Source organism: Sciurus vulgaris, assembly GCF_902686455.1.
Source record: "Sciurus vulgaris genome assembly, chromosome: 6".
NCBI classification, from domain to species: domain Eukaryota; kingdom Metazoa; phylum Chordata; class Mammalia; order Rodentia; family Sciuridae; genus Sciurus; species Sciurus vulgaris.
The window spans coordinates 38,165,271-38,187,726 of NC_136466.1; the positions used below are offsets into that span (position 1 = coordinate 38,165,271).

Consider the following 22,456-nt stretch of genomic DNA (forward strand, 5'->3'; position numbering starts at 1 on the left):
ATTTGTTGAAAAGACTATCTTTCAGCAAATGTTTAAAATCAGTTGGACTTATGTAGACTGACTCCTGGGCTCTTGATTCCGTTACTTTGATCTCTTTGTGTTTCCCATCTATATAATACATTGTCTTGCTGAATTTAGCTATAGTTTTGGGTTTTTTTTTTTTTTTTTTTTTTTTTTTTTTTTTTTTTGTCATTGTTTGTTTGATACTAGGGATTAAACCCAGTGGCACTTAACCGCTGAGCCACATCTCCAGTCCATTTTTTTTAAATTTTGAGACAGGGTTCACTATGTTCCTTAGGGCCTCCTTAAATTGCTGAGGCTGGCCTTGGATTGGTGATTCTCCTGCCTCAACCTCCGGAGCCACTGGGATTACAGAGGTGTGCTACCTCTATTGGCTAGTGTTTCTTCCAATTTTATTCTTGTTTTACAAAACTGTTTTAGTTACTTAGTATGCTTTTTCATATACATGTTAGAATAAGCATGTCTGTATCTTTAAAAAAAAAAAAAAAAAAAAAAAAAAAGTGGGGGTGAAGAACAAAAACTTCCCTGGAATTTTGACAGGAATTGCATTAAACCTATAGATCAATTTGGGAAGAAATGATCTCTTTACTATACTGAGTATTCTAATCCAAAAATAGGTGATTTCCATTTATTTAGATCTGATTTCTCTCATCAATATTTTGTATTTTTCAGCATATAAATCTTGTACAATTTGCTAGATTCATTCCTAAGTATTTCATTTTTCTTTTGAGCGATTAGAATTTTTTTTTTTTTTTTTACATTTGATTTCCACATTTGTTGCTGGTCTATAGAAACACATTTTTGTTTTATTTGAGATGTTGTCTTGATGTGTTTTCCAGCTTGACAAGAGATCCTCCTGCCCCAGCTTCCAAAGTAGCTAGGACTTCAGGTACATGCCACCAGGACCAGTTCACACAATTTTTTGGCTGATCTTACATACTTTGACCTGCTGAATTCATTTAGTTTTGAGTTTTCTGAAAGATTATTAATTTTCTACATAGACTTCCATGTCAGCTGCAAGTTGGGACAATTTTATTTTTTCCTTCCCATCTGTATGCCTAACTTTATTTCCTTTTCCTTGATGAATTGCACTGGTTGGGACTTTCAGTATGATGTTGAATAGGAACAGTGAGATGGGCTTCCTTGCCTTATCCTAATTTCAGGGGGAAGCATCTACTGTTTCAATATTAAGCATGAAGTTAGCTGCAGAAACTTTTGTTGATGCTCTTTATTATGATGAGGAAGTTATACTCTTTCTGATCAGCTGAGTTTTCATCATGGATAATGAATTTTATTAATTTTTTATATCATTTGATTTGATTATATATTTGTTTTTTTCTTTCAGTTTTCTGAAAGGGAAAAAAGTTTAGAGACTCCCCTCACTTTACAATTTTCTCAGACTTCCAGGTTTCTGGCAGTTCAGTTGCTACCACTGGTCTAATTCCCTATGTCCCAGAGTGCTCCAGGGAATATAATTTGAAACCTACACACGACCAAACCAAATACAACCAAATGTAGGAAATGTGGACCAGAATCCACTCTTGGAGATATAGTGTACATTGGTTGAGAGAAGCCCTGTAATACTCATTGCCTTCAACATGGAATTGACCAGAGGCCCCTTTTCTGTTTTTCTTTTATACGCAAACCATTATGCTCCCACTGGACTTTTTGTGAAACACACTTAGTTTTTCCTAACTACTCAAATGATCCCGTCCCCTAATTTGCAGGTAATTGAAGGAGCGAAAGAAAAGTGCCCTGATCAAGGCTCTAGTTAGTAGCGTCAGATACAAGACCTCAGCCTACTCTTCCTCTAAACCATGTCGGATCATGTTGTTCGACATGCTAACAAATCAGCCACCACTCCTGCAGCACCAGACACCATTCTGAACAAGATGAATGTAAATTCATCATCTGTAAGGCACTTAAGGTGTCTCCAGGGTCCTTCATCCCTACTTAGCCTAGGTTTGAGGAGTTCAAGTTCCTGTGGTTTCAGGAACCTGCCTGTGGATGGGCAGCATGTAACACAGTCCTGGCCAATCTCACCATTACAGGTCCCTCCTAACAATGAATGGTTCAGGTTTGGGAACACAACCAAAACTGGTCTAGTAAGATTTGATTTCAGAAATTCCATGGGAATTTGATACCAAAGTTGGAAGATGAAAGAGACCTTGTTCCCTTATGACAGGCCTGAGCCCCCTGATCCAGTCATAACAGAAGAACCTACCTTAGAATTTTTTTTTTTATTTTTTTGTGGTGCTGGGGATCAAACCCAAGGCCTGGCACGGGCTAGTCAAGCACTCCAAAACTGTGGTCCAACCCCAGCTCACTACTTCAGAATTTAAAAGTCAAAACTGCTAGCAAATTTCCCCCGTCCTCCTCAAATTAGTTAGATGAAATCCTGTCACTTGCCAACAAAATCTCACCTAATTCACATGTGAGGCTGATGGCCCAGGAAAAGCAATCACTAAAAACTGGCTTGGCAGGCCACTCTTTGACGAGGAGGTGCTGACTACCCTAAAGTTCCACAGTGCAGAACAACCTCCTTTACACCCTCAGCTCACCTGTCCTCCCATCCACACCCTCAGCTTAACATCATCCGCACTTCTCACCAAAGAACACAGGCAGCCAAAGGCAGCTTGGTCAATACTTGGTATACATCATACATTTATTAGTGAATATCCCTCTGAAATCAGCAACAATATTAAAAAAAATAATGATTGCACTACTTGGTCAAGCAGAACTAGCAACTTTCATTTTAAAAAAAGTACAAATCTGTTAAAAATTTCAATCAGTATACACATATATATAATACAACATACTAGTTATGTTAAATGCTACAAACCAATGTGAATCCAATGGAATGGAAAAAACCACACATTTAAGCTTTAAGAACCATTTTTTCTCTATATATTAGCATTTTCTCAAATACATACATGGGAAAAATGAGGTAACTGTAAAATGTGCAAGGAACAGGGCCCCCAAAATTACATATATTTATATATATATATATATGTTATTATATATATATAAAACCTTTCTAACACAGAACACAGGCGCTGGGCCCAGCCAGGGCTGGGGGAAGGTGCCCACTGTCATGCCTAGGCCAGAAGTTGGTAAATAAGAGTAAACAATGACAAGCCCCCACCACAGGAAATCATTGGTAACATGGCATCTATAGCAAGGTCGGCAAATCACAAACATCCTAAATAATTGTTTCATAAATCTTTTTTTTATGATGATTAAAAATAATGTTGTTCCCCCCCAGTAGCTGCTGTTGGAATCACTGCTGCAGCCAACACACAATCCGCGAGCCTGTTTCCGCCTGCCCCAGGAATGGTCAGGGTTTGGAAAACCTTTTGTTGGGGTGAGGAAGGGAGGGGGGTTTTGGAAAGGGTGGTTCTTTGTGTAAAACACGTGGGTTTCAACACTGCTATAAATATAGAAACGTCACCTGGAGTTATATACAGTAAGACTTTGGGTTCTCCATGGGGGTGGGACCAGGCAGGCTGGGGCGGGTGGGAGGCAGGGAGCCAGGGCAGCTGCAGGGAGAACGAGGGTGGTTGGAGCATCCCTGAGGCAGCAGGCGCCAAGGGCTGCCTGCTAGGATGTGCCGGCCCCACACGCAGTTCGTTCAGGGCAGCAACCCCAGCTGAGGGTAGGAGAGGAAAGGAATAGGATCAGAGAAGGAAGGTGGGAAGCACAGCCAGACCCTACAGGGGCCTCCTCCAGACCTTGGAGGGCAGGGATCAGGCTGGGAGGGGTCCCCTGGAGATGGAGGTCCACACCCTCCCTGGTCCCCATCCTCCTGGGATTCCTTGGAGGAGACTCACCCAGGCAGGTGGGAGATGGGCCCTGGCTGGAGAGGGAGAAATGCCCTGAAAAGCGTACGGTCCCAGTAGGCTCTAGGGACGTGTGCAGTACAGTGCATGGCAGTTATCAGCTGAGCACAGATCCCCCAACCCTGCCCCATGACTGCCAGCCGCCCAGCCCAGCCCCAGCCGCACACATGCATGCAGGCCGGGCGGTACCACCCAACCCTTCTCTGCCCCCTGGGCATTAGGTCCTGGTTGGTCCCTGTACCCCACCCCCCACCATTAAACCAAAAGAAAAAAAAAATTGTCTTAAATATCCACACCCCCAAATCCTACACGCATTTTTGGGCCAAATGAATAAACAAAAACTGCTGCTCCTCACATTCATGCAAAACAACAGAGGGGAGAATATTGGGCATGTATCTGACCCCATCACTGGTGGAGGGGCAGCCACCAGGAGCACAGGGACCCTGCCCAGTGTGGCCCAGGTCCCCTCAGGATATATGTGTCCCAGCTTGGGTCTTTCTCCTATTTGCTCAAGAGGCCTGGCTGGGATGTCCTCCAGCCTGGAGATGGGGCTGGAGTATTACTGTGCCTGGGTGAGGGTCCTTGAGCCAGACACACCCTGCACAGCAAACTACACAGAGCTGGCTGCCTGGGTCAATCAGGGGGACTCAGTTCCAGGTCCTAGAAAATAGTCTCATGCCACCATCTGTCCACACACCTGGCAGTGCCCCCTGGGCAGAGAGCACACTCTTTCAGTGCAAGGGACAAGATGGTCCAGGATGGTAAGTCCTTTGCCCATACTGGGGCCAAGGATCTCTACCAGCCATGAGAGGGGAGTATACCCCTGGCTCTCAGTGCCAGCAAGAAAAAGGAGGACCCAAGGGTGAACAGGAGGGACACTGAGCTGGGGATACCTAGGCAGCTCTGTGGCGGGCAGACAGGCAGGCAGATCGGGGAAGTAATCTTTGGAGCTTGGCAAATGCAGGGGCTTATTGCAGGGGCTTCTCACAAGGAGGACCCTGGGACCAGCTCTGGAGATGCAGGTGGGAACCAAGGGGCAGGTCTGGGCCATTCCCTCCCCATCCTCCCTGGGTCCCCCCCGAGTTTCCAGAGCTTCGGGCAGGGTTCTCGTGGGCAGCTGTGGGGCTTCACTCAGCCTCCCTGGGCACCTCGGAGGCATCGGCTCGGCAAATGGGACATGTCCGGTTGGCCTAGGGGAGCAGCAGCAAGTCAGGATTCACTCTCTCCTGTCCTCCACCCACCCCTTTAGTTCAGCTGCCTGGTGAGGACCTGGCTGGCAGAGCCAGAACTTCTGGATGATGACAGGGACAAGGAGGAACTTTCTCCAGGCTTGCCCTGCCCCTCACCATGGGAAGAATACCTGGGGCCACCATACCTTCAACCACTTGTCAACACACTTGGTGTGGAACTCATGGTTGCAGGGGAGGACTCGGAGTAGCTGCCGCGCCTCAAAGTCACTGAAGCAGACCACACACCTGGAAAGGGCAGTGTCACTTGCACACTGATGGCTGAGGGAAGGCTCATCACAGTGTAATTCCCCTTGAGGGAATCTCAATGCAGCCCAGTTGTTCAGGGTCAAGAGGTGGTGACAAGGCACTTACAGTGTCTGCTCTGACTGATGGCTGTCGGGGTTAAAGCGGTAAGATGGGAGCTGCTCTATGTCTGCTTTGGTGAGGCCTCTGGGCTTGGCATCTCCCAACCGCTCAGCCAGGTTCAGAAGGGCCTACATAAAGGTAGAAGGGGAGGGTCAGCAGCACCCAGAGCTGGAGATCTCCCAAACCCTACCTCCCGGCACGGGAAGCCACGGGACCTCATAGTTCTCCATTTCCACATCATCCACATCCAGATCCAGGCTGATGGTGGGCCCCATCGCTGTTGGTGACATTGGCAGCATCGAGCTAGAGAAGGCAGGTGTCAAGTCCTAAGGTCAAGGTTAATATGGGCGGGAGAGGGGAGAGCACAGAAGTGCTCCTCTAACTCCTCCATGCAAAGTCCACAGCTCTGCACAGTTTACAATGGGGACCCTGGTGTTTGTTCTAGGATGGGAACTCAAGAGAGTGTGTATGTGGCTTGCTGGAGATACTAGAAAGCTTTGGAGGACCTAAGGTCTCCAGGACAAGAGGTGTCACAGCTCTGGGGCAAATGTGCTGGTACTTACAGGAAGTAGGGCAGGAAGCTGGGGTAATAAGGTGGCGGTGGTGGCGGCGGCGGTGGTGGCGGGGGCAGTGGCTGTTGCAGGCGGTATCTCTGGGTGCTCATTCTTCGTGGCACCATGTGGGAGTACGACTGCAAGATGGGGGCCGGACTGCAAGTCAGCCTGTGGGCCTGCTTCCTGAATGCCCCCGAGCCTGGCTGGGAGGTGGGGCTGGCACTTACCATACCAAAAGATAGCTCCTGGTGCAGTGGATCATGGGGCAGGTAGTGTAGGGGTACTGAGGGGGACAAAGCTGGGCCAGGGGCAGAGGTGGAATAAGTGAAGCCACCCAGAGGGTGCTGTTCTCCCCGCAGGTCCACGTCATTATCGAGCCGCTGCAGGGGCTAGAAGTGATAGGGGTGATCAGTCACAAAAGGCATAAAAGAAATCCCCAACCCTCCCCTCCACTCTTCCCCTCTAGCACAGACCCAACCCCAAGACTCACCATTCGGGGGTGCTGGGTCTGCAGTGATACAAACTGCCCAAGAGGCGCCATGTGGGCAGGCTGAGGTGGAGGGGCTGGTGGTGGGGGGTGCAAGATGTAGTGGTCACTGGAGATGAGGTGGGGGTAGGTCTGATAGGGCATAGGGAGCTGCTGCATGGTGCATGCCTGGATCAGCTGCTGAAAGAGGAGGGAGAGGGGAGGAGGAGGCTGGAGAATGTTCTTCTGGACTCTGGGCTGGGCCTTAGCTTGTGATGAGGGCCAGGGGGTTATTCCACCCTCATTATACACACAAACCCAGTAGCCTCAGTGGATCTACAAGTCCCATCTCTGTCTTAAACTGCCCGGGAAGGACACAGTATTCTAAAGACCCATAGCCTCCACTCTAGTACCTATGCCAATATGTAAGACACTAGGGTACAGGGAGGTCCTTGAACCCTGAAGTACTCTTATCAATGCACGTGAACCACGCTTTGACACATCTTTCCTAGAAAGGACTATGGCCTGGAATTCTGACAGACTGGGTGAACACTGTTAGCTCAGCTCAGTTCAGGGTTGCCTGCTGAGCTGTCCTGGGGACATAAAGTTGCTTACAGCTGGGGCTTGCTCCTGGAGTAGGAAAAGAAAGTATCCACTTACCGGGGGCGGGAGGCAGCAGAGGGGGTAGTGCTGCCCGCTGAACATCACGGAGCATGCTGGGAGCTGCTGGGCACTGCAGCCAGGGATGTGTTGGCCTGTAGGCAAGGGGAAGCCTTGGGTGGTCACTGTGGTGACTGTGTAGGACAGAGGGACAGGTCCCTGGTGCACCTGTGAATAGAGAGAGAGCCGGGGAACTGTAGGGAGGTCCCACCACTCAGGTAACCCTCAGGAGAAAAAGTCCTACCAGGCTCAGCTCCCAGGTTTCTGTCCCTTCTCAGCTAGGGACCCACCAAGTTACAGATCAGATTATTCCCTGGCCCAGGCACCCCAGGGAAGAACCTCTAGGAATTCAGGAAAAGCCTTGCCTTTGTTTGGGCCTGTTTACCCACCTGTAAATTAAGGCTAATAATGTCTCCCTTGACCATGCAATGAGTTAAGCAAGGTGGAACCAAGGTGTTGTAGCCTTTGCTTCTTAAGACTGGCTCGTCAAAGGCTGGGGGACAGCAGTGAAGTGGGGAAGTGTTCTGCCTACCTGCTCGTGGAGATCAACCATGAACGGGCTCTGCTGGGTGGCTGGGTGTAGCATTCGGGGGCTCCCGCCGGCAGGAGCCGAGGCTCGGTGCTCCTCTAAGGGGAGGTGTGGTGGTCGGGGCAGCGGCTGCTGGGAGGGTAAGCGCTCATCCTGGGCAGGTGGGCTGGCCAGGGGGCCCTCGTGGCTGGGGCTGCACCACAGAGAGGAGGCCCCATAGGACTGAAGGGGTGCCACTCATTCACAGAGCAGGGAGAGAAGCCAGGGTTGTACACCCACTGGGGAGGGAAGACAGCTCAGGACCCTGGGCCCCACCCCTCTGGATCCCCAGGTCCCAGTCAAGCTGACCACCTCAATACCAGGGCTGGGAGACTCCCTCCTACCTTCCCCAGAGCTGGACTGGAGTACTGTTAGGTCCTGCAGAGAATCGCCGCTGACCCACAGGGATGGAGGGTGGCCACCTAGTCACTGCCAGAGCCCATGGTCGCATCAGGGGAACACTGGGTTGGAGGGGCTAGGCCAGGGCTCACAACCCTAGAAGGCAAACAGACAAAGAAACTGAGGCATGGAGAAGTCATGTCACCGTGCCCCACTACAGGTTGGGGAGACTGAATCAAATCCCTGCAGTATGATTCCAGGGGCCAGTGATGTTTATCACACCCTTGGGCTCTATGTGCACCCTGAGACAGACCCTGCTCTGGGCTCTGGGGTCCAGAGCTGACAGATTAGGGACAGGCTCAGCCTGTAAGGAATTATGCCTCAGATTCAACCTCTGTGAAATGGCATCAAGTCCTCTCAGAGTTGAGTTTGGAGATCTGGCCAGCACGTGTTTTGGGACCAGCTGGTTCCCACAAAGCTTCTGCTGGGTAGGGTTCCTGGTATGGGGACCTGGGCAAGGATCTTCCCTTGCCTTCTGCCAGGGGCTGCAACTTGGCCTCCAGTCTTCCTCCCTTCCATTTGGCTGGCTCAGAAGGGATCCCAAAGAAGCCTGGAATCCAGTTTTTCTTCCACTATCACTAGGTAAGAGGTTCCAACCTGGTTTCTGCCACTGGGGGTTTTCAGTTCAAGGAAGCAGTATTTTCTTTCCTTAACCAGTTCCCACAGTGCCTACCCAACTGTGACTTAATCTACTCTTCAAGAAAGGTCTTGTTAGAGCATTTGGCAGAGGAGAAAAACTTAGGATCAGCAAGAGGAAAGGAATTCTCCCAGATCCCACAGTAAGTATTAAAGCTAGGACAGGGGCCACTATAAGCCTGTCCCTTACATCCTGCTGCCAATCACAGGAGGTAATGAAGGCAGTGGTTACTGGTAGCCTGAGTCTGGTATAGGTCCTTGTTGGGAGTCGGAGAATCCTAACATAGCCCCAAAGTTGAAGGTGGGGCCTGCTAAGGAAAAAAGGGAAGCAAGACCCTGAGAGAGGAAGTTAAGAAGGAAGAAGGAATGGGTGGGGCCAAGGCCTCCTCCCCAGAGTCAGAGAGGGGGCCCAGGTGGGGGAAGTTGGGGGACCTGGCTCAATCCCAGGCTTCCATTCGTTAACTTCATAGGCTGGGCTAAGGCCTTGGCAGGGAAAGCTCTAGAACCTGTCAGATCCTGTAAAGTTGAAGGGTGCATCAAATAGGGCCAGCCCTTTGCTGTTCCTGACACAGGGAACTCCACCTCTTACCCTTTCTCGGTCTAACAAATTTCCAATGCATCCTTGATACTCAACTTGAAATGTCACCTCCTCATTGACACAGCCAGGGAGCTGGTGTTAACTGTCAGTTCAACATCTTGTTCTTTCCTGCCAACAGCAGTAAGAACCATTTCCTCAGTGCTCTGCTCTACAAGCTTGGGCCCTAATACTCAAAACAAGCTTTCCTAGGAGTTATCGCCTCCACTTTATAGTGCCTGGCTGAAACCACATGGACGGGAAGTGTGTAGGTTGGAATGCACATTTCTCCCCTAACTCAAGGGCTCTAACACTCAGAAGAGGGTGTGGACAGGGTCCAGTGACCGCCTCGTGTCTAGCACAGGGCAGGTGTTATAAATGTGCACTAAAGAGACTCAAAACACACAGGTCCAAGCCACACAGTCTGGCAGTGATGATGTTAGTGGCCAATAATTAAAAACTGGGAGATTACAATACAACCTCTCAGGGGAGGGGAGAAAAGTGGGAAATCTGGTTCCACTGGGCCTTATTTCTGCATGCCTTCCCCACGTGCTCTCTGGGTCACTCAAGTCCATTTTCTTAACCTGCCCACCATAGATGACAGTGAGATCTCTGGCTTGGGCCACGTGCACATCCTTATACACACATGTATATCCTGCTGTCAATTTTCCAAGCAAATGAGGGCCAAGGGAGACACAGATAACTGAAGCAACAGACTCCTGGCCCACCCCAGACCATTTGAAAATTCAGGGGAAAAGGGCACCTAGATTTTACCAAATTCCTTAGCAATTTCTATAGCAGGCCTGGGGTTGTGGCTCAGAGGTAGAGCGCTTGCCTAGCATGTATAAGGCACTGGGTTCGATTCTCAGCACCACATATAAAGGTCCATCAACAACTAAAAAATATATTTAAAAAAAATTCTATGGCAGTCAGGTTTGGAACTTCTGCTCTAGTTGATTCCAGAGATTTGGGGAGGTACAGTTCTGCCAATGACAAATAGTAACAACAAGAACTATAACATTTCCCATGTGCCAACTTGATGAGTCCTCATACAACCTTTGGAGGTAAGTACACCAAGGCTCAGAGAGGTGAAGACCATGGCCAGTCAGCTCGAGTGGTAAGCGCACTGGGGCATAACCCAGTCTGACCATAAAGCACCCACGATTAGCTATCATGTCAGTAGCGGTCAGTGGCCTCAACTGCTCCTTTTGTGTCCAGCTGTCTTCTGAGGCTAGGCAGTACTAATGCTCATGGGCACTAATCCCAAAGAGACCCAGGTCTGTGGAAATCTGCTCCGTGGCCAGATCTCTTACAAAGGCACCCAGTCCTCAGGGAAGGTAAGTAAGGAGCCAAGAAACCAGACAGACAGCAGTAGCCATCACAGCCCCACGCTTAACATCCCCAATTTCTGGCTAGAGTCTTGAAGACTTTAGGTACATGGCTTCCCCTTTACTGAACTTTAGCTTCCTTCTCTGTAAAACAGGAACAACTCACTAACTGCCTCCCAGGGCACTGTCAAAGACTGCAGCGGAAGTGATTTGTAAAGTTAAACTCAGTTTGGGTGTAAATGATCATTATCAGAAAATAAGATACACTACCTCCACCCCCAAGTCCCAGGCAGAAACAGGGCACTACTTTAAGCACAACGAACACAAGGCAGCAAAGAGGGGACACACCCACTTCACAGTTGACAAAACTGAAGCCCAGAGAAAGAAGAACTTGATATAAGCCACAAAATCTAAGGAACACAATTGGTCCTGGCTGGCCCCTTAGGCCCAGCCTCTCCCAATTCCTTTCTCTCATTGGCATCAGTAGTCCATGGAAAGACCATCTAATTCCAACTCTACTCCAAGCCATAAAAGAGGTGGAGAACGCTTTGTCTTCCATGCACCTGTAAGTAGCTCTGTTATGGAGAGAAAAAAGTGAGGCCAAGATGGAGCTAGCAACTTGCTCAAGGTCAAACAGTAAGGGTGGCCAGCTTAACTGCTCTGCCTTTCCACACAGGCACTGTGCTCTCAAAAACGTTTGTGTAAATGGGTTGACAGTCCCCTCTCAATCCAATTTGCCTAGAGGCAGGTATCTCACTTTGCACTGACAGTCCCACATGCACCCACTTCCCAGTCAGCCAACTCCCTAAGCCCACTGCCCCATGCAGATACCCTGATCCTTAAGGAGCCCATGCCATTTGGGTCTGGGATCTGCTTGCAGAAGAGACACTCCCTTTTGCAGATGAGCACAGTCAGATCCTAGGAGCATGAGTAAACTCAGGCAGGAAGAGAAGCCCCTTCCCTACTTTCCTGCCCCACCCCCACCCCAAAGAGGAGCTCTCCAACGTGTGGTGCCTGGAGGCGGTTGAAGGCTGGACCACCACACACGTTGCCAGGAGTCTTTGGGTAGTTCACTCTGGGTGACCTTGGTCAAGGAAATCCCTTAGCTTCTGAAAGTCTCAGCTGCCCCAACTATAAAATGAGGGTAGAAATCTCTCTTCCCTGGAATGCCACCCAAAAGCCAGAGGGAACAAGAAACTTGGAGGTCACATTAGAAGGGGGAGAAAAGCCGGGGTCCCTGAGGGGCAGGCTCCTCCCCAGATCCGCCCAAGCGCAGGTCATGGGGCTCCAAGAAGCTTCCACAGCCAGCTCTCCCTGGCGTGGGGTAGGGGTCTAAGACTTGGGACACCTGCCCCGAGAGAGGCCTCCCGAGTCCCTTTCCAATTCCTTTGTGCCACGCTCAGGAGTACTGGGGGCGGGAGGCCAGATTGCAGCTCCGGGGCCGGAGCGCTGTGACTTTAAGAGCCGAGGATCCTGGACCATGTGCTCGGCGTGAGACAAAAGCAACAACAAAGGAAGTGGCGGCAGCAGGGGGAGGGGGCGGCTCCTTCCTCTCCAACCGCAGCGCTCTGCCTCTGAAGAGGGGAGACCCGGGCCGGCCTTGGAGGGCGCAGGGGGGGGGGTTCCCTGATCTCAGGGGTCTCGCCGCTCCCAGTCCCTACCGCCCGTGATTAACCCCTGCGGAGCCAGCTGGACCACTTGCCCCAATCCCCGGGAAGGGAAACGGAGTTTCAGGGGTGCGGGAATCGGGAGTTACGGGCCTTGGCCTCGACTCACCTTCGGCCGCCCGGCCACACGTTGACTCCTTTGTTCGCAATCTAGGAAAGGCTAAGCCGGGCAGGGGGGCGGGGGGGGCTGCCTGGACCCTTTAAGAGTCCCCGCCCTGCGGAACAATGTGCTCCCCTCCCCACCCCCCCAGTCCGGGGGCAGCCCGGCTCCTTCCGGGGCCCTCTCTCTTTGTTGTCTGCCCGACGGCGTACGCCTCGCGAAGCCCACGCGCGGTCAGTCTCTCTTGGCCCAGGCCCTAGGGGAGCCGAGGGACGCGCCGGACGCAGCTGGTTTGCGCGGCTGCCGGAGGCTGGCCCTTTAAGAACTGTCCGCCGCGGCAGCGGAATGTAACAAACCCCACATTTGATTCACAACATTCGAAGCGGCGGGGTCGCGCGCCGGGTGGGAGGGGGGTTCGCGGGGGCGCGCCGGGAGGTTTAGGCAAACAGTAGCCGGCTGCAAGCCTGCGGCGGTCCCGCCCCACGCCAGGGGCTCCGCCCCATGGCAGCCCGGAGAGCCAATCACTTACCGTAGCCAGGCACGTGACTGGCGGGCCGCCATCTTGAAAGATAAGAGCGAGATATATATGTATTTTTAATCTCATTCGCTCCCACCTTCGCTCTTAAAGCGACCGCAGCCACAGTAAAAGGCAAGGGGCGGGGCCACAGAGCCTGACAAAAAGCTGAACACTTCGGGGTGGACAAGACCGACAGGTAGCAATTCAAACAGCCTATGCAAACTAGCCAACTACTTGCGCTTTGGGGACTGTTTCCCTGCGGGAGAAATGGATCCCGCCAGCAGACACCGCAGCGCGGACTTACTGTGTCATGGTCACCTCCTTGGGGACCGGGTGCCGCCTCGGACACTGGAGTGCAATGGGGCTGATCTCCAACGGGACAGTCTCTTAGGCCGTCTCTTAGGATGGCTTCAAAAGTACTGGGCAGCAACCTTCCCAGAATGACGTCACCTCCAAGAGCTGCAGCACCGCGGTGACATCATGATCCGGTCGCCCCACATCTCCTTGTTTATAGTGTGCAGCCCCTTTAAAATGGTGGGACGGCCTCAGTTGCCCAGCAGACCAATGACGGGCGACCCATGCAAACGAGCTAACGTCTACCTGGTGGGGAGATTGGTCCTGCGCGCGCTGACGTCACAGAGACACTTAACCGCCCCGCCCCCACGTTGGCCAGGGGAAAGGGGCGGGGAACAGATTGTAGTTTAAGGCTAACTACAGTCATCAGGCAGTAGTTACTCTTGGCTGGGCCCGGAAGTTTTGTGTAAACCTTCCATACTTCAGTATCCCTCCCAGTAGCTATAAAACGAGAGATTATGACGGTCATTCCATTTTACAGATAAGAAAAGTGAAGATTAATAAAGACCTAACGGGTTGAGGATATTGGTCGGTGCTACAGCGCTGACCTGGCATGTGCCAGGAGCTGGCTTGACCCCAGTACCTTAGGGGAAGGGGTGGAAGAGCGCATGCGCAGGAATCTTCACTCGCCCCACATCACAGAATTGGTAAGTGTGGTGGAGCAGGCATTTGAACCAAAGCCAAGCCTTGTTATCCTTTGGATGTCTTCCCAGGCAGGCATTATATGAAATGGGGCATTACACATCAATTATATAAACAACAACAAAAAAAATCATTAATATGCTAGATATCCCAGAGTTGGGGACAGGCCTAATAAGGACTGTTGAGCGAACCCATTCAACTAATAACTGGACTCCTATGTAGCTACCACAGATAGGCAGCTGCAGAGATATTGCCATAGGGCTACTTCCTGGATATCCCTAAACAAGTGCTAGTGTAGAATGTTAGGATTTGTTAAATCTGTGTGATGGGCTACAGGATGGGGGCTCATTTTTTATGCTTCTTGGGTATTTTGTACTTCCAAATGTAGTTTTTGGTGTTTTTTTTTTTTTTTTTTTTTTGGTACTAGGGATTGAACCCAGGGCCTTGCACATGCTGGGCAAGTACTCTACTACTGAGCCAACCATAATCCCAAATTTAAAAATTAAAAAATTGAATCCAAAATGCTGAGCAGGGTGTAACAGTACCATTAATAACTTTAATTGGATATATACATCTGCATAGAATATTTCTGAAAGGATATCGAGGGAACTGATTAATAACTGTCCTCAAGGAGAACTGGATCAGGAAGATAGATTTTTTTTATTGTATATGATGTTACATTTGCTCATTTAAAAAATTTTTAGAATACAACCTACTGGGATATTTAATAAAAACTTCTATAATGAAGTATGTTTTAAGTCTTATAAGCAATAAAATCTTTTGTTTCCTCAAAATCAGAAATCCCTCTTCAGGACAGGTGTCCAATGAAAAATCCAGAAAGAAGCTTGGGGAACAGACTTGCTTATTGCATGTCGCTTAGACCAACAATAATCAGTATTAAAAGATAGTACTCAGCAGGATGTTTGCTGATCTCTAAGCAACAGAAGATCCAAGTTCTTGATGCAGTACTACAGATGTAACTTGGGGTGCCGAACTGTCAAACACTCTACCACTGCACTACATCCCCAGCCCACTCGATGATCTCTTCAACTGGCTCATCAATTCTTCCTTCACCTCCTGTGTCTTTTTAATGTTTTTATTTTCCTCACCATATAAAAGCAATTGGAAACCCCTCCCACATTTAAAGGTTCCTACATCTTTAAGACTATCCCCTGCTTCAATAGGGGTAGAGCTTGCAGTGGCTCCCTACTGCCAACTACACATAAACTGGTCTTTGGGGGTATACTTAACAAGTTCTCTCTGTCCAAACTTTTTGGGCTCACCTCTCCTCAACCCTCTCCCACACCACGGTGGTGTTCCCTCTGGCCTTCCCTGCTTGTCTTGGATGCCCTCTGAATTCCTACCAATCCATTCCTCTTTTCTACCCTTTGAGCCTCTGTTCTTGTCTCTTTCCTCTTGCCTTGACTTTTGCCTCTTTCAATAAGCTGCTTGTGTTATCTCCAATTCGTACTGAACTCTTCCATCTCTGCACACCAGGGCTAGATGCACCCTGATCTTCCCCTTGTGCCATTTAATTTGCACATGGCCCTATCAGGATCACTGCTGTGTCTTAATAATCCTCCTCCTGGCTGAGAGGATTCAGCCCTTTTAAGTGTGCAGTCAGTCTTTGCTGGAAGTTAGGCAGCACAGGGGTAACCCAACCTCATTTTACAGTGAGAATTTGAGACTCACAAAGTGACTTTGCCAAAGGCCACAAACAATACCTGAGCCACTTTCTGCCCTCAGAAAAGGACTCTCTAGCCAAGATCCAGCCTCTGACTGTGCCATTCTTTTTGCCTAATATATCCTCAACTCTGTACTCACCTATGGTAAAATCCTGCTCATGCTTTGGGGACAGCTCAAAGAATACCCTTTCTGAGCCTTCCCTAACCTTCTGGCTTATTCTGGCTTCCTCCCAGTAGGATTATCACACTGCATCACAACAGCAGAAGGCTGTTCCCCCTATTCCCAGCAGGGCCCAGACACCCAGTCCAGGGCCTGGCTCATGCTAGGTAATGGATGCCCAAAGAAGAGGCTCTGTACGTATCCCTCATCCTTGTCCAGGAAACCCCTCCCCATCATCTCTCCTGCACAACTCTCTTATTTATTCCATGTGTCTGGGCCTGGCCACAGGAAGTCTTCAGTAAATTCCCAGAGTCCCTTGGGTTTAACCAAGATCTGAGGTCAATAACATGTCTTTTCTGGGCACAAGGAAAACCAGTCTGGAGAAAGTGGAAAGGGGGCACAAATTCATCAGATATCCTAAATTTTCAATACAAGGCAGAAACTTGAACTTTTCTTCAAAATCCTATGCTTTGGAACTCCAGTGTGAGGATGTGACCTACAATTCCCAATGTGCCTGTTTCTCATCACACCTGCCCCCTTGAACGCAGGTACTATTTACTCTCATATTACTGATAGAAGTGGTTCAGAGACAGTCACTGCCCCCATCATACAACCCAGAAGGGTGGCCAGTGGGCTCCTGCTGTGTGTTTTGTGGAAAGATGCAGGTCCAAGGTTCTTCTGCAGGGTCTGGGCAAATCCCACATGATCATCTGACACTGAGGTAAGTGCTTTGTGCCAGTATTTGTCCCATTTTACAGATGAGGAAACTTAAATGAAAGGTGATGAGCCACCACTGTTACACAGCCATCAAGGGGCAAACCTGGGATCACATTCTTAAGTTTGATTAATGCAATGCAAATGAAAACACGGAGACTCCCATGATTACTCAAGTTGCTCAATAATCAAAAGCAAGAGGAGACCACAGGGGTTCAGGGACTAGTGGGATAACTCCACATCACACAGAGCAGATGACAGCCAGAGGGGCTCAAATCCTGATGCTTCCAAGTAAGCTACATTCCAGCTTCCTCCTCCTGGCCGCCTCTGCAGTTGGGAGGGGCTTGGGTAAGCTGAGGCCGGAAAAGGAGGGTGTGGTCATCACTTCCTGCTGGGGCCCTACCCAGCCAGGGTTTCCACCTACTCAGAGCCTGAACAGCTGGTTGCCTTCCTCCCTCCCTCAGGGTCACAGAGTACTCCACTTTTCTTCCATGGCTCCTCAAATTCTCCTCCAAAGAGGCAGGGCACAGTAACCTTTCCAGGATGGAGCTGTCAGGAGATAAGAGATTGAGGTACCACCTCAGGGGACAGCACAGCCTGGTAGAGCCAGCTCAGAACTCAGACCTCCCAGATATCACAATATCACACTTCAGCCTAGAGACTCACATACCTGAGAGGGAGTTGACAGGTTCCCTAACAAGTCCTCTCTGCTCAGGGCAGGACCGAATGTACCTGAGGCCTAAGTTTTGGCTTCTCTAAAAAGAACTGTTTGTGTAGATGCACCAATGGGGCAAGGGTGCAAGGGCTTTAAGTGTCTTGTAGAGATGTTTAGGGTTTGAGGTTCATGTCTGCAGCATTCTGGCTCCAGTATGGAAACTGGGTAATTTATTTGCCTTCTCCAAATTTTGGTTTCTTATATCTAAGATCACAGCAATAATGATAGCACTGATGACAGGTGACATTTACTGAACACAAAGATGCACCCAACACTGTTGTTCATCTCCTTTAGAACTCAGTACTACACTAATGGTTAAATGAAGGGCCTGCTCTGCGTCTTATGAGCTCTGTGACCTTGAAGAAGTCATTAACCTCTGTAAGGTTGTTTGTTCAGGTGTAAAATAGGGATGAGAGTACCTATCTCAGTGTGTGTGCATCTTAGGAGGCACCTGCCTAACCTTCTGGTTCCAGGTCTACATTTGGATATGTGTGTGTGTGTGTACTTCGTTTTTTGACTCACCCCAGTCCCTGTAACTCTCACCACTGGAGTCCTCAAGTTCTGCAAAAGGATCACGACCATCTTCCACTGTCCACAAATGAAAACCAGCATATGCCGGAGTACAGTGTCTGGTAGACCCGGGAGATGAGTTCAACCAAGTGCCCCATTTTTCCTCCACATTAAATGTCCCCTTTCACCTCTTCTCCTTTCTGACCCCCGGCACCAGCTCGAGTAGGGTTTAGTGGCCTTCAGAAAACGGAAGCTGTGTGGTCTTGGAAAAGACACTGATCCTCTCTTGCCCCCTCGGAATTCCAACATCCTGAATGCAATAAGGACGGTGCTCGGTTGGGGGGGGGGGCGGGGTCTGTTCCCAGGACTCGCAGCCGCTCCAGGGCAGGACCCGGGTCATTCTGACTATTCCAATGGCTAGCACAAAGGGCGTCTGTAAAAATGTTTTGGACCAGCATAACCAGGCCAAAGGACAGCAGCGCCTCTCGGGCTCCGGGATACCTGGGTCCCAGCTGAAACCGGACCCACCCGGGGATGTGTGTTGGGGGCTGTGATCAGGGCAGGCGCGGGGCGCAGGGCGCAGGGCTCTTTGGGACTTGTAGTTGCCCAAGCATCCCCGAGCAGGGGCACTTGGCAAGCTGACCGACGGAAGAGCGGCGCGGCACCGGCACATGGACGCAAGACAGCGAGTTCTGGCTGAGTGAGCGCACGCATAGGCCTCGTTGGAAGCCACAGCGTTACTCGACCAGCCCGAGGCCGCCCCCTATCGCTGCGTCCTCGTTGGCTCCGCGCCTGGGGCGCTCGGCGCAGGGTCGCGGCCGGGCGTTACCTGGGGCAGTGGTGGGGCTGCTCCCCCACCCCGCGGCGGCTCGTCGCTCCCGCTGCAGCCTAGCGTCTCCGTCGGGCAGCGGCCCGGACGCCGCCTGCCGCGGGCCCCCCCTCTGGGCCCGCGCAGTGGAACCGTCCGCGGACTTCACCACCCGTCCACGCGCGGGGGAACCCACGCAAGCTTCGGCCCACCCACGCAAGCTTCGGCCCTCCCACCCTGGCTCCCTAGCAAATGGAACTGGCTGGACTGCACCATACGAGGGGGTGGTGGCAGGCGGGAAAGGGCGGGCGTCTTTCGGCCACGCCCACTCACGTTAGGCGGCAAAGGGCGCGCAAGGGCAAAGCGCCCACTTACTACGTCTGTGACCTTAGGTGAGAACTGACTCTGTTTTCTCATCTGTGAAATAAGGAGTAATACGACTCCGTGGCCTTTCAAAGAGTCTTTGCTTCCCGGAGAATTTGTGCCTCTTCCACAGCCTCAGAATGGGGAAGGGGGCGCAGGTAGACATACAAAGAACAGGCTCAGTAGATCTTGGTTCCTCCTTTGGGCCATTCTCCTGATGTTTTCTTGTCTGCGAAGTGGAGGGATGAACTTTATTCAGGAAGAAATTATGAGATTCCAGTGACAAGAAGACAAGGCTGCTGGGCGAGGGATTGCACCTCTGTCCCCACATTCCCTGTATACCTAACACGAGATAGGACTGGCCCCATACTTGCACAGAACAGGGAGCCCCAGCCCTAGAGGAAGCGGGTTAATAAGTACTACAGCTCCCAGAGTGCGGTGCGCTGGCAGCTCTTGTTGGTCCTGTAGACCGCGCCTCCCAGCGGCTATCCGCGGGGAGAATCCTCTGTTCTGAGGCCAGGACTTAGCTCCTATGCGGATGGTTGGTTCGGCTACCTTGAGGCTTAGTTTTTAAAGATTCCTTTTTTGGTAAGAAGAGCAACCTGGAAAGAGCACTTTAAAGGGAAAGTGTGCCTTGGAAGGCGGCTCAAGGTTCTGGGGTTGGGGAAAAGGGAGAGAGATTGTCTCGTGAATCTCGAAGTTTTTTCTAGGGTGGGAGTCCGTGAATGAATCTGTGACACAAAGGAGGGCTGTTCCTGGGCTGGTTCCTTGATTGTAAACAGCAACGAAGGAACTTTGTACCCTGTGCAGAGTGTAGCATCAAGGGATGACTGGGATATTGAGGAAGGATTAAATGCATTCACACCAAACAACCACCTTCAGCTCAGGCTCTACAGGTGGTTCATTACCTCTAGGGCAGGGATTAGGGGATGTCTTCATGTTGCATATGAAGAAGCGGTGGCTCAGAGAGAATGACTAGCCAGAGTCATGCAGCGAGTCAGGGACAAACTAGCACTTAGTTTTGACTTGATCAATTTCTGAGCACATAGTGGGTGCGCATAGCAAAGATAGTGAAGTTTTTCTGACCACCTTTGAAAAAGCATCCACTTAAAACAGTGGCTATGAAGGGACCCTAATGTATATTTAAATTGTTACCCCATGTGCACATCACTGTTACTTGCCCTGTGCTGGGTGCTTTCATGCATTTAATGATTAATACTTAATACAATTAATTGGAGTTTGTCCTTATTCCTATTTTACAGGTAAGGATATTGAGGCTCAGATTGATGTACCTTGCCTAAAACTCCAGCTGGAAAATTTGGGAGAGGATATTAGGACCCTGGTTATCCTGGGTTCTTAGCCCTGCTTTCTGCCTTTTGCTCCCTGGAACTAACTGAACCTGTACCTGTTAATCAGATCTGGCTCATCACAGCCCAGAACACAGCAAGTTTCCCAGGCTGCCTTGTGGCAGGTGAACGAGTGCCTCTTGAGATGGGCAGGGCAACATTTGGATCATCTAGGTGCTGTCCAAAGGTCTAGGTAGACCAGGGCACACCTGACAACCATAACGGTGACTCACAGCTGATGGCCCCAGTCATCACAGCAAGGAGGGAGGGCAGAGGGTTGTGTCTGGGGTCTGTGCAGGGAGACCAGGCTGACTTTGTGATCTAAGATAGAGCTGGAGCTTGGAACCTGGAGCCTTGGGTGAGGTCACCTGCCTCACCTCCTACCTGTCAACCCATCAGCAATAATTAGTGTCTATATTCTTCAGAGGAGAGTCTGATAACTGGCAGGAAAGCCAGGGGCAAGAATTGTTGTGCAGATATGTATTATTATTCCAGTTCTGCTAACTCCTGACAGTCTGGCCTCAGGTGGTAACCTAACCTGTCTGGGCCTCTATTTTCCCATCTGTAATAGGGGAAAATTATCCTTGGAGTTTTGGGGAGGATTGAATAAGATAACATTTGTAATGATGGCACAACAACCCCCAGCACACCACAACAAAAATTAACATTCATTGAGACTTTACCCTGTGTGGGCACCAAGCCTAGGACTTTAAATATGTGACTTCATTTCATCCTCACCACCTCCTTCCAAGGCAGGTACCATACATTATCCATGATTTACAGATGAGGAAACTAAGGTTCAGAGATATTATATAGCTTGCCCCTCCCCAGATTGAACCCAGCATTCTCACCCTCTGATCCTGTTCTCTTAATTGCTCTGCTGTACCAGTCTGTCAAGTGCTGTCCAAAGTTTCACAGCATCCTTGCCTCAGAAATGCTTCTCAGAAGAGGAAATGCCTTTTAGGTATCAAAACTTGAAATTGCATCATAGCTCGCAGATCTTGGGTATAGACTTGTGGTTTTGAACAGATGGATGCTGGACTCAATGGATCATCTTTCCCTTCTTGCTTTGCCTGCTAAACAACTCAGAACCTGATTTATGGCCCACCTCTTTTACTCAGAACGTCAAGGCAAATATTTTGTGGACTCCATTCAAGCTTAGATTCCCCTTGTTTTCTCATGTGACTTCTCTTCATCCAGATTTCTTTGCCTTTTAAAGCTTGTTGTAGCATACATATGTCAGTAATCTATTTTATGTTTGAGGATCTGGGGAAGAAATTATCCTGTTAAAATTTCTGACTCTGGTAACTAACTGATGTGTGTCTATCAAATGTGAATCAGACATGTCTCCTGCTCATGAGGAACAGGACACCCCATAGGGATGACAAGATGGAGGGCATATGCCTTGAGAAAGTTGTGAATTCAATGCTGGGGGAATCCAGATGAGTGCATGTGAGAAGACCCCATGACAGGAGCAGTATCTCAGTCACCTGATTTACTCCTCACAAGATCCCATGAAGTAGGTAATATTTTCTTTGAATTACAAATGAGGATGTCTGATATTGTGCTGCAAGGAAGAGCAGGGACTCCAAGAGGCTTACTAACTGGGAGATGGCCAAGCCACATTCACATTGTCTTTCTTGCTGAACTCTGTGCATCTGGGTGGAGTGGTGAAGGGAGGGGACTTCCTGTCTCAAAGGAGACTGTAGTCAGAGCAGAAACCAACTTAACAAGGTCTAGCAGAAAAGGCAATGTTTTGGTTCAGTAACTGAAAATTCTGACAATGAGTGGTTTCAACATGGCTGCATTCAGGGGCTCACACAGAATCACAAGGAATCTGTGTGTTTTCATTTCTTAGTTCTGCTTTACTCAGTCTTAGAGTAAAGTCTTACTCTATGTCTCAGTCAGACCTTGCCTTCATCGTAGTACGACAGCTTTTGGAAGCCCCAGAGTCACTTTCTTACAACTCCGCCATCCTCACTGGGAGGAAGTGCTTGCTCTCAACCATTCCAACAAAAGTCCTTTACTTGAGAACCATTCATTCTTATTGGCCCAACTTTGATCACCTGCCCAAACCTGATCCAATTGTTGTGGCCAGGGGAAGCTGTGATCTGACTGGTCAGGCCTCATCACATGGCCAGCATGGAATAGGGGAGAGTGGTACATGGAGTTTCCCCAAATGAAAACTAGGGTATTGTTGCCAGGGGAAGGACTGCTGGGCAATGGGAGCATCAG

General features: G+C 49.9%; 2 protein-coding genes across 7 annotated transcripts in view; one reads left to right on the forward strand and one right to left on the reverse strand.

The window, feature by feature from the left end:
• Positions 1-2,657: 2,657 nt before the first annotated feature.
• Positions 2,658-18,692, reverse strand: RNF44 (ring finger protein 44). 6 transcript variants are annotated; one of them, XM_079144638.1, is made up of 11 exons: positions 18,534-18,692; positions 8,048-8,198; positions 7,668-7,857; positions 7,136-7,303; positions 6,500-6,676; positions 6,237-6,398; positions 6,019-6,146; positions 5,671-5,758; positions 5,462-5,583; positions 5,236-5,335; positions 2,658-3,670 (listed from the first exon to the last, which is right to left on the reverse strand). In XM_079144638.1, the coding sequence occupies exons 2-11, from the start codon at positions 8,152-8,154 to the stop codon at positions 3,653-3,655; spliced, it is 1,260 nt and encodes a 419-aa protein (XP_079000764.1). In that variant the 5' UTR covers positions 8,155-8,198; positions 18,534-18,692; the 3' UTR covers positions 2,658-3,652. The 6 variants fall into 6 exon arrangements, with proteins under 6 accessions (XP_079000764.1, XP_079000763.1, XP_079000760.1 ...); XM_079144637.1 differs by having other exon boundaries at positions 2,658-5,050; positions 6,500-6,673; positions 18,534-18,690; XM_079144634.1 differs by having other exon boundaries at positions 2,658-5,050; positions 18,534-18,690.
• An 821-nt stretch (positions 18,693-19,513) lies between these two features.
• The window catches only part of CDHR2 (cadherin related family member 2), a 43,447-nt gene continuing 40,504 nt past the window's right edge, over positions 19,514-22,456 (forward strand). Inside the window, exon 1 of the mRNA XM_079144653.1 lies at positions 19,514-21,740. The gene's annotated coding sequence lies outside the window, so the exon portion shown is untranslated. The remainder of the gene's footprint in view (positions 21,741-22,456) is intronic.

Excerpts from the sequence above, each read along its gene's own strand:
- RNF44 (XM_079144634.1), bottom strand. The coding sequence starts at position 8,154 with ATGCGACCATGGGCTCTGGCAGTGACTAGGTGGCCACCCTCCATCCCT. Across the intron at positions 7,304-7,667 it reads TGGTTGATCTCCACGAGCAG|GTGCACCAGGGACCTGTCCC; the intron begins GTAGGCAGAACA and ends CTCTATTCACAG. Across the intron at positions 6,399-6,499 it reads AGACCCAGCACCCCCGAATG|CCCCTGCAGCGGCTCGATAA; the intron begins GTGAGTCTTGGG and ends TATCACTTCTAG.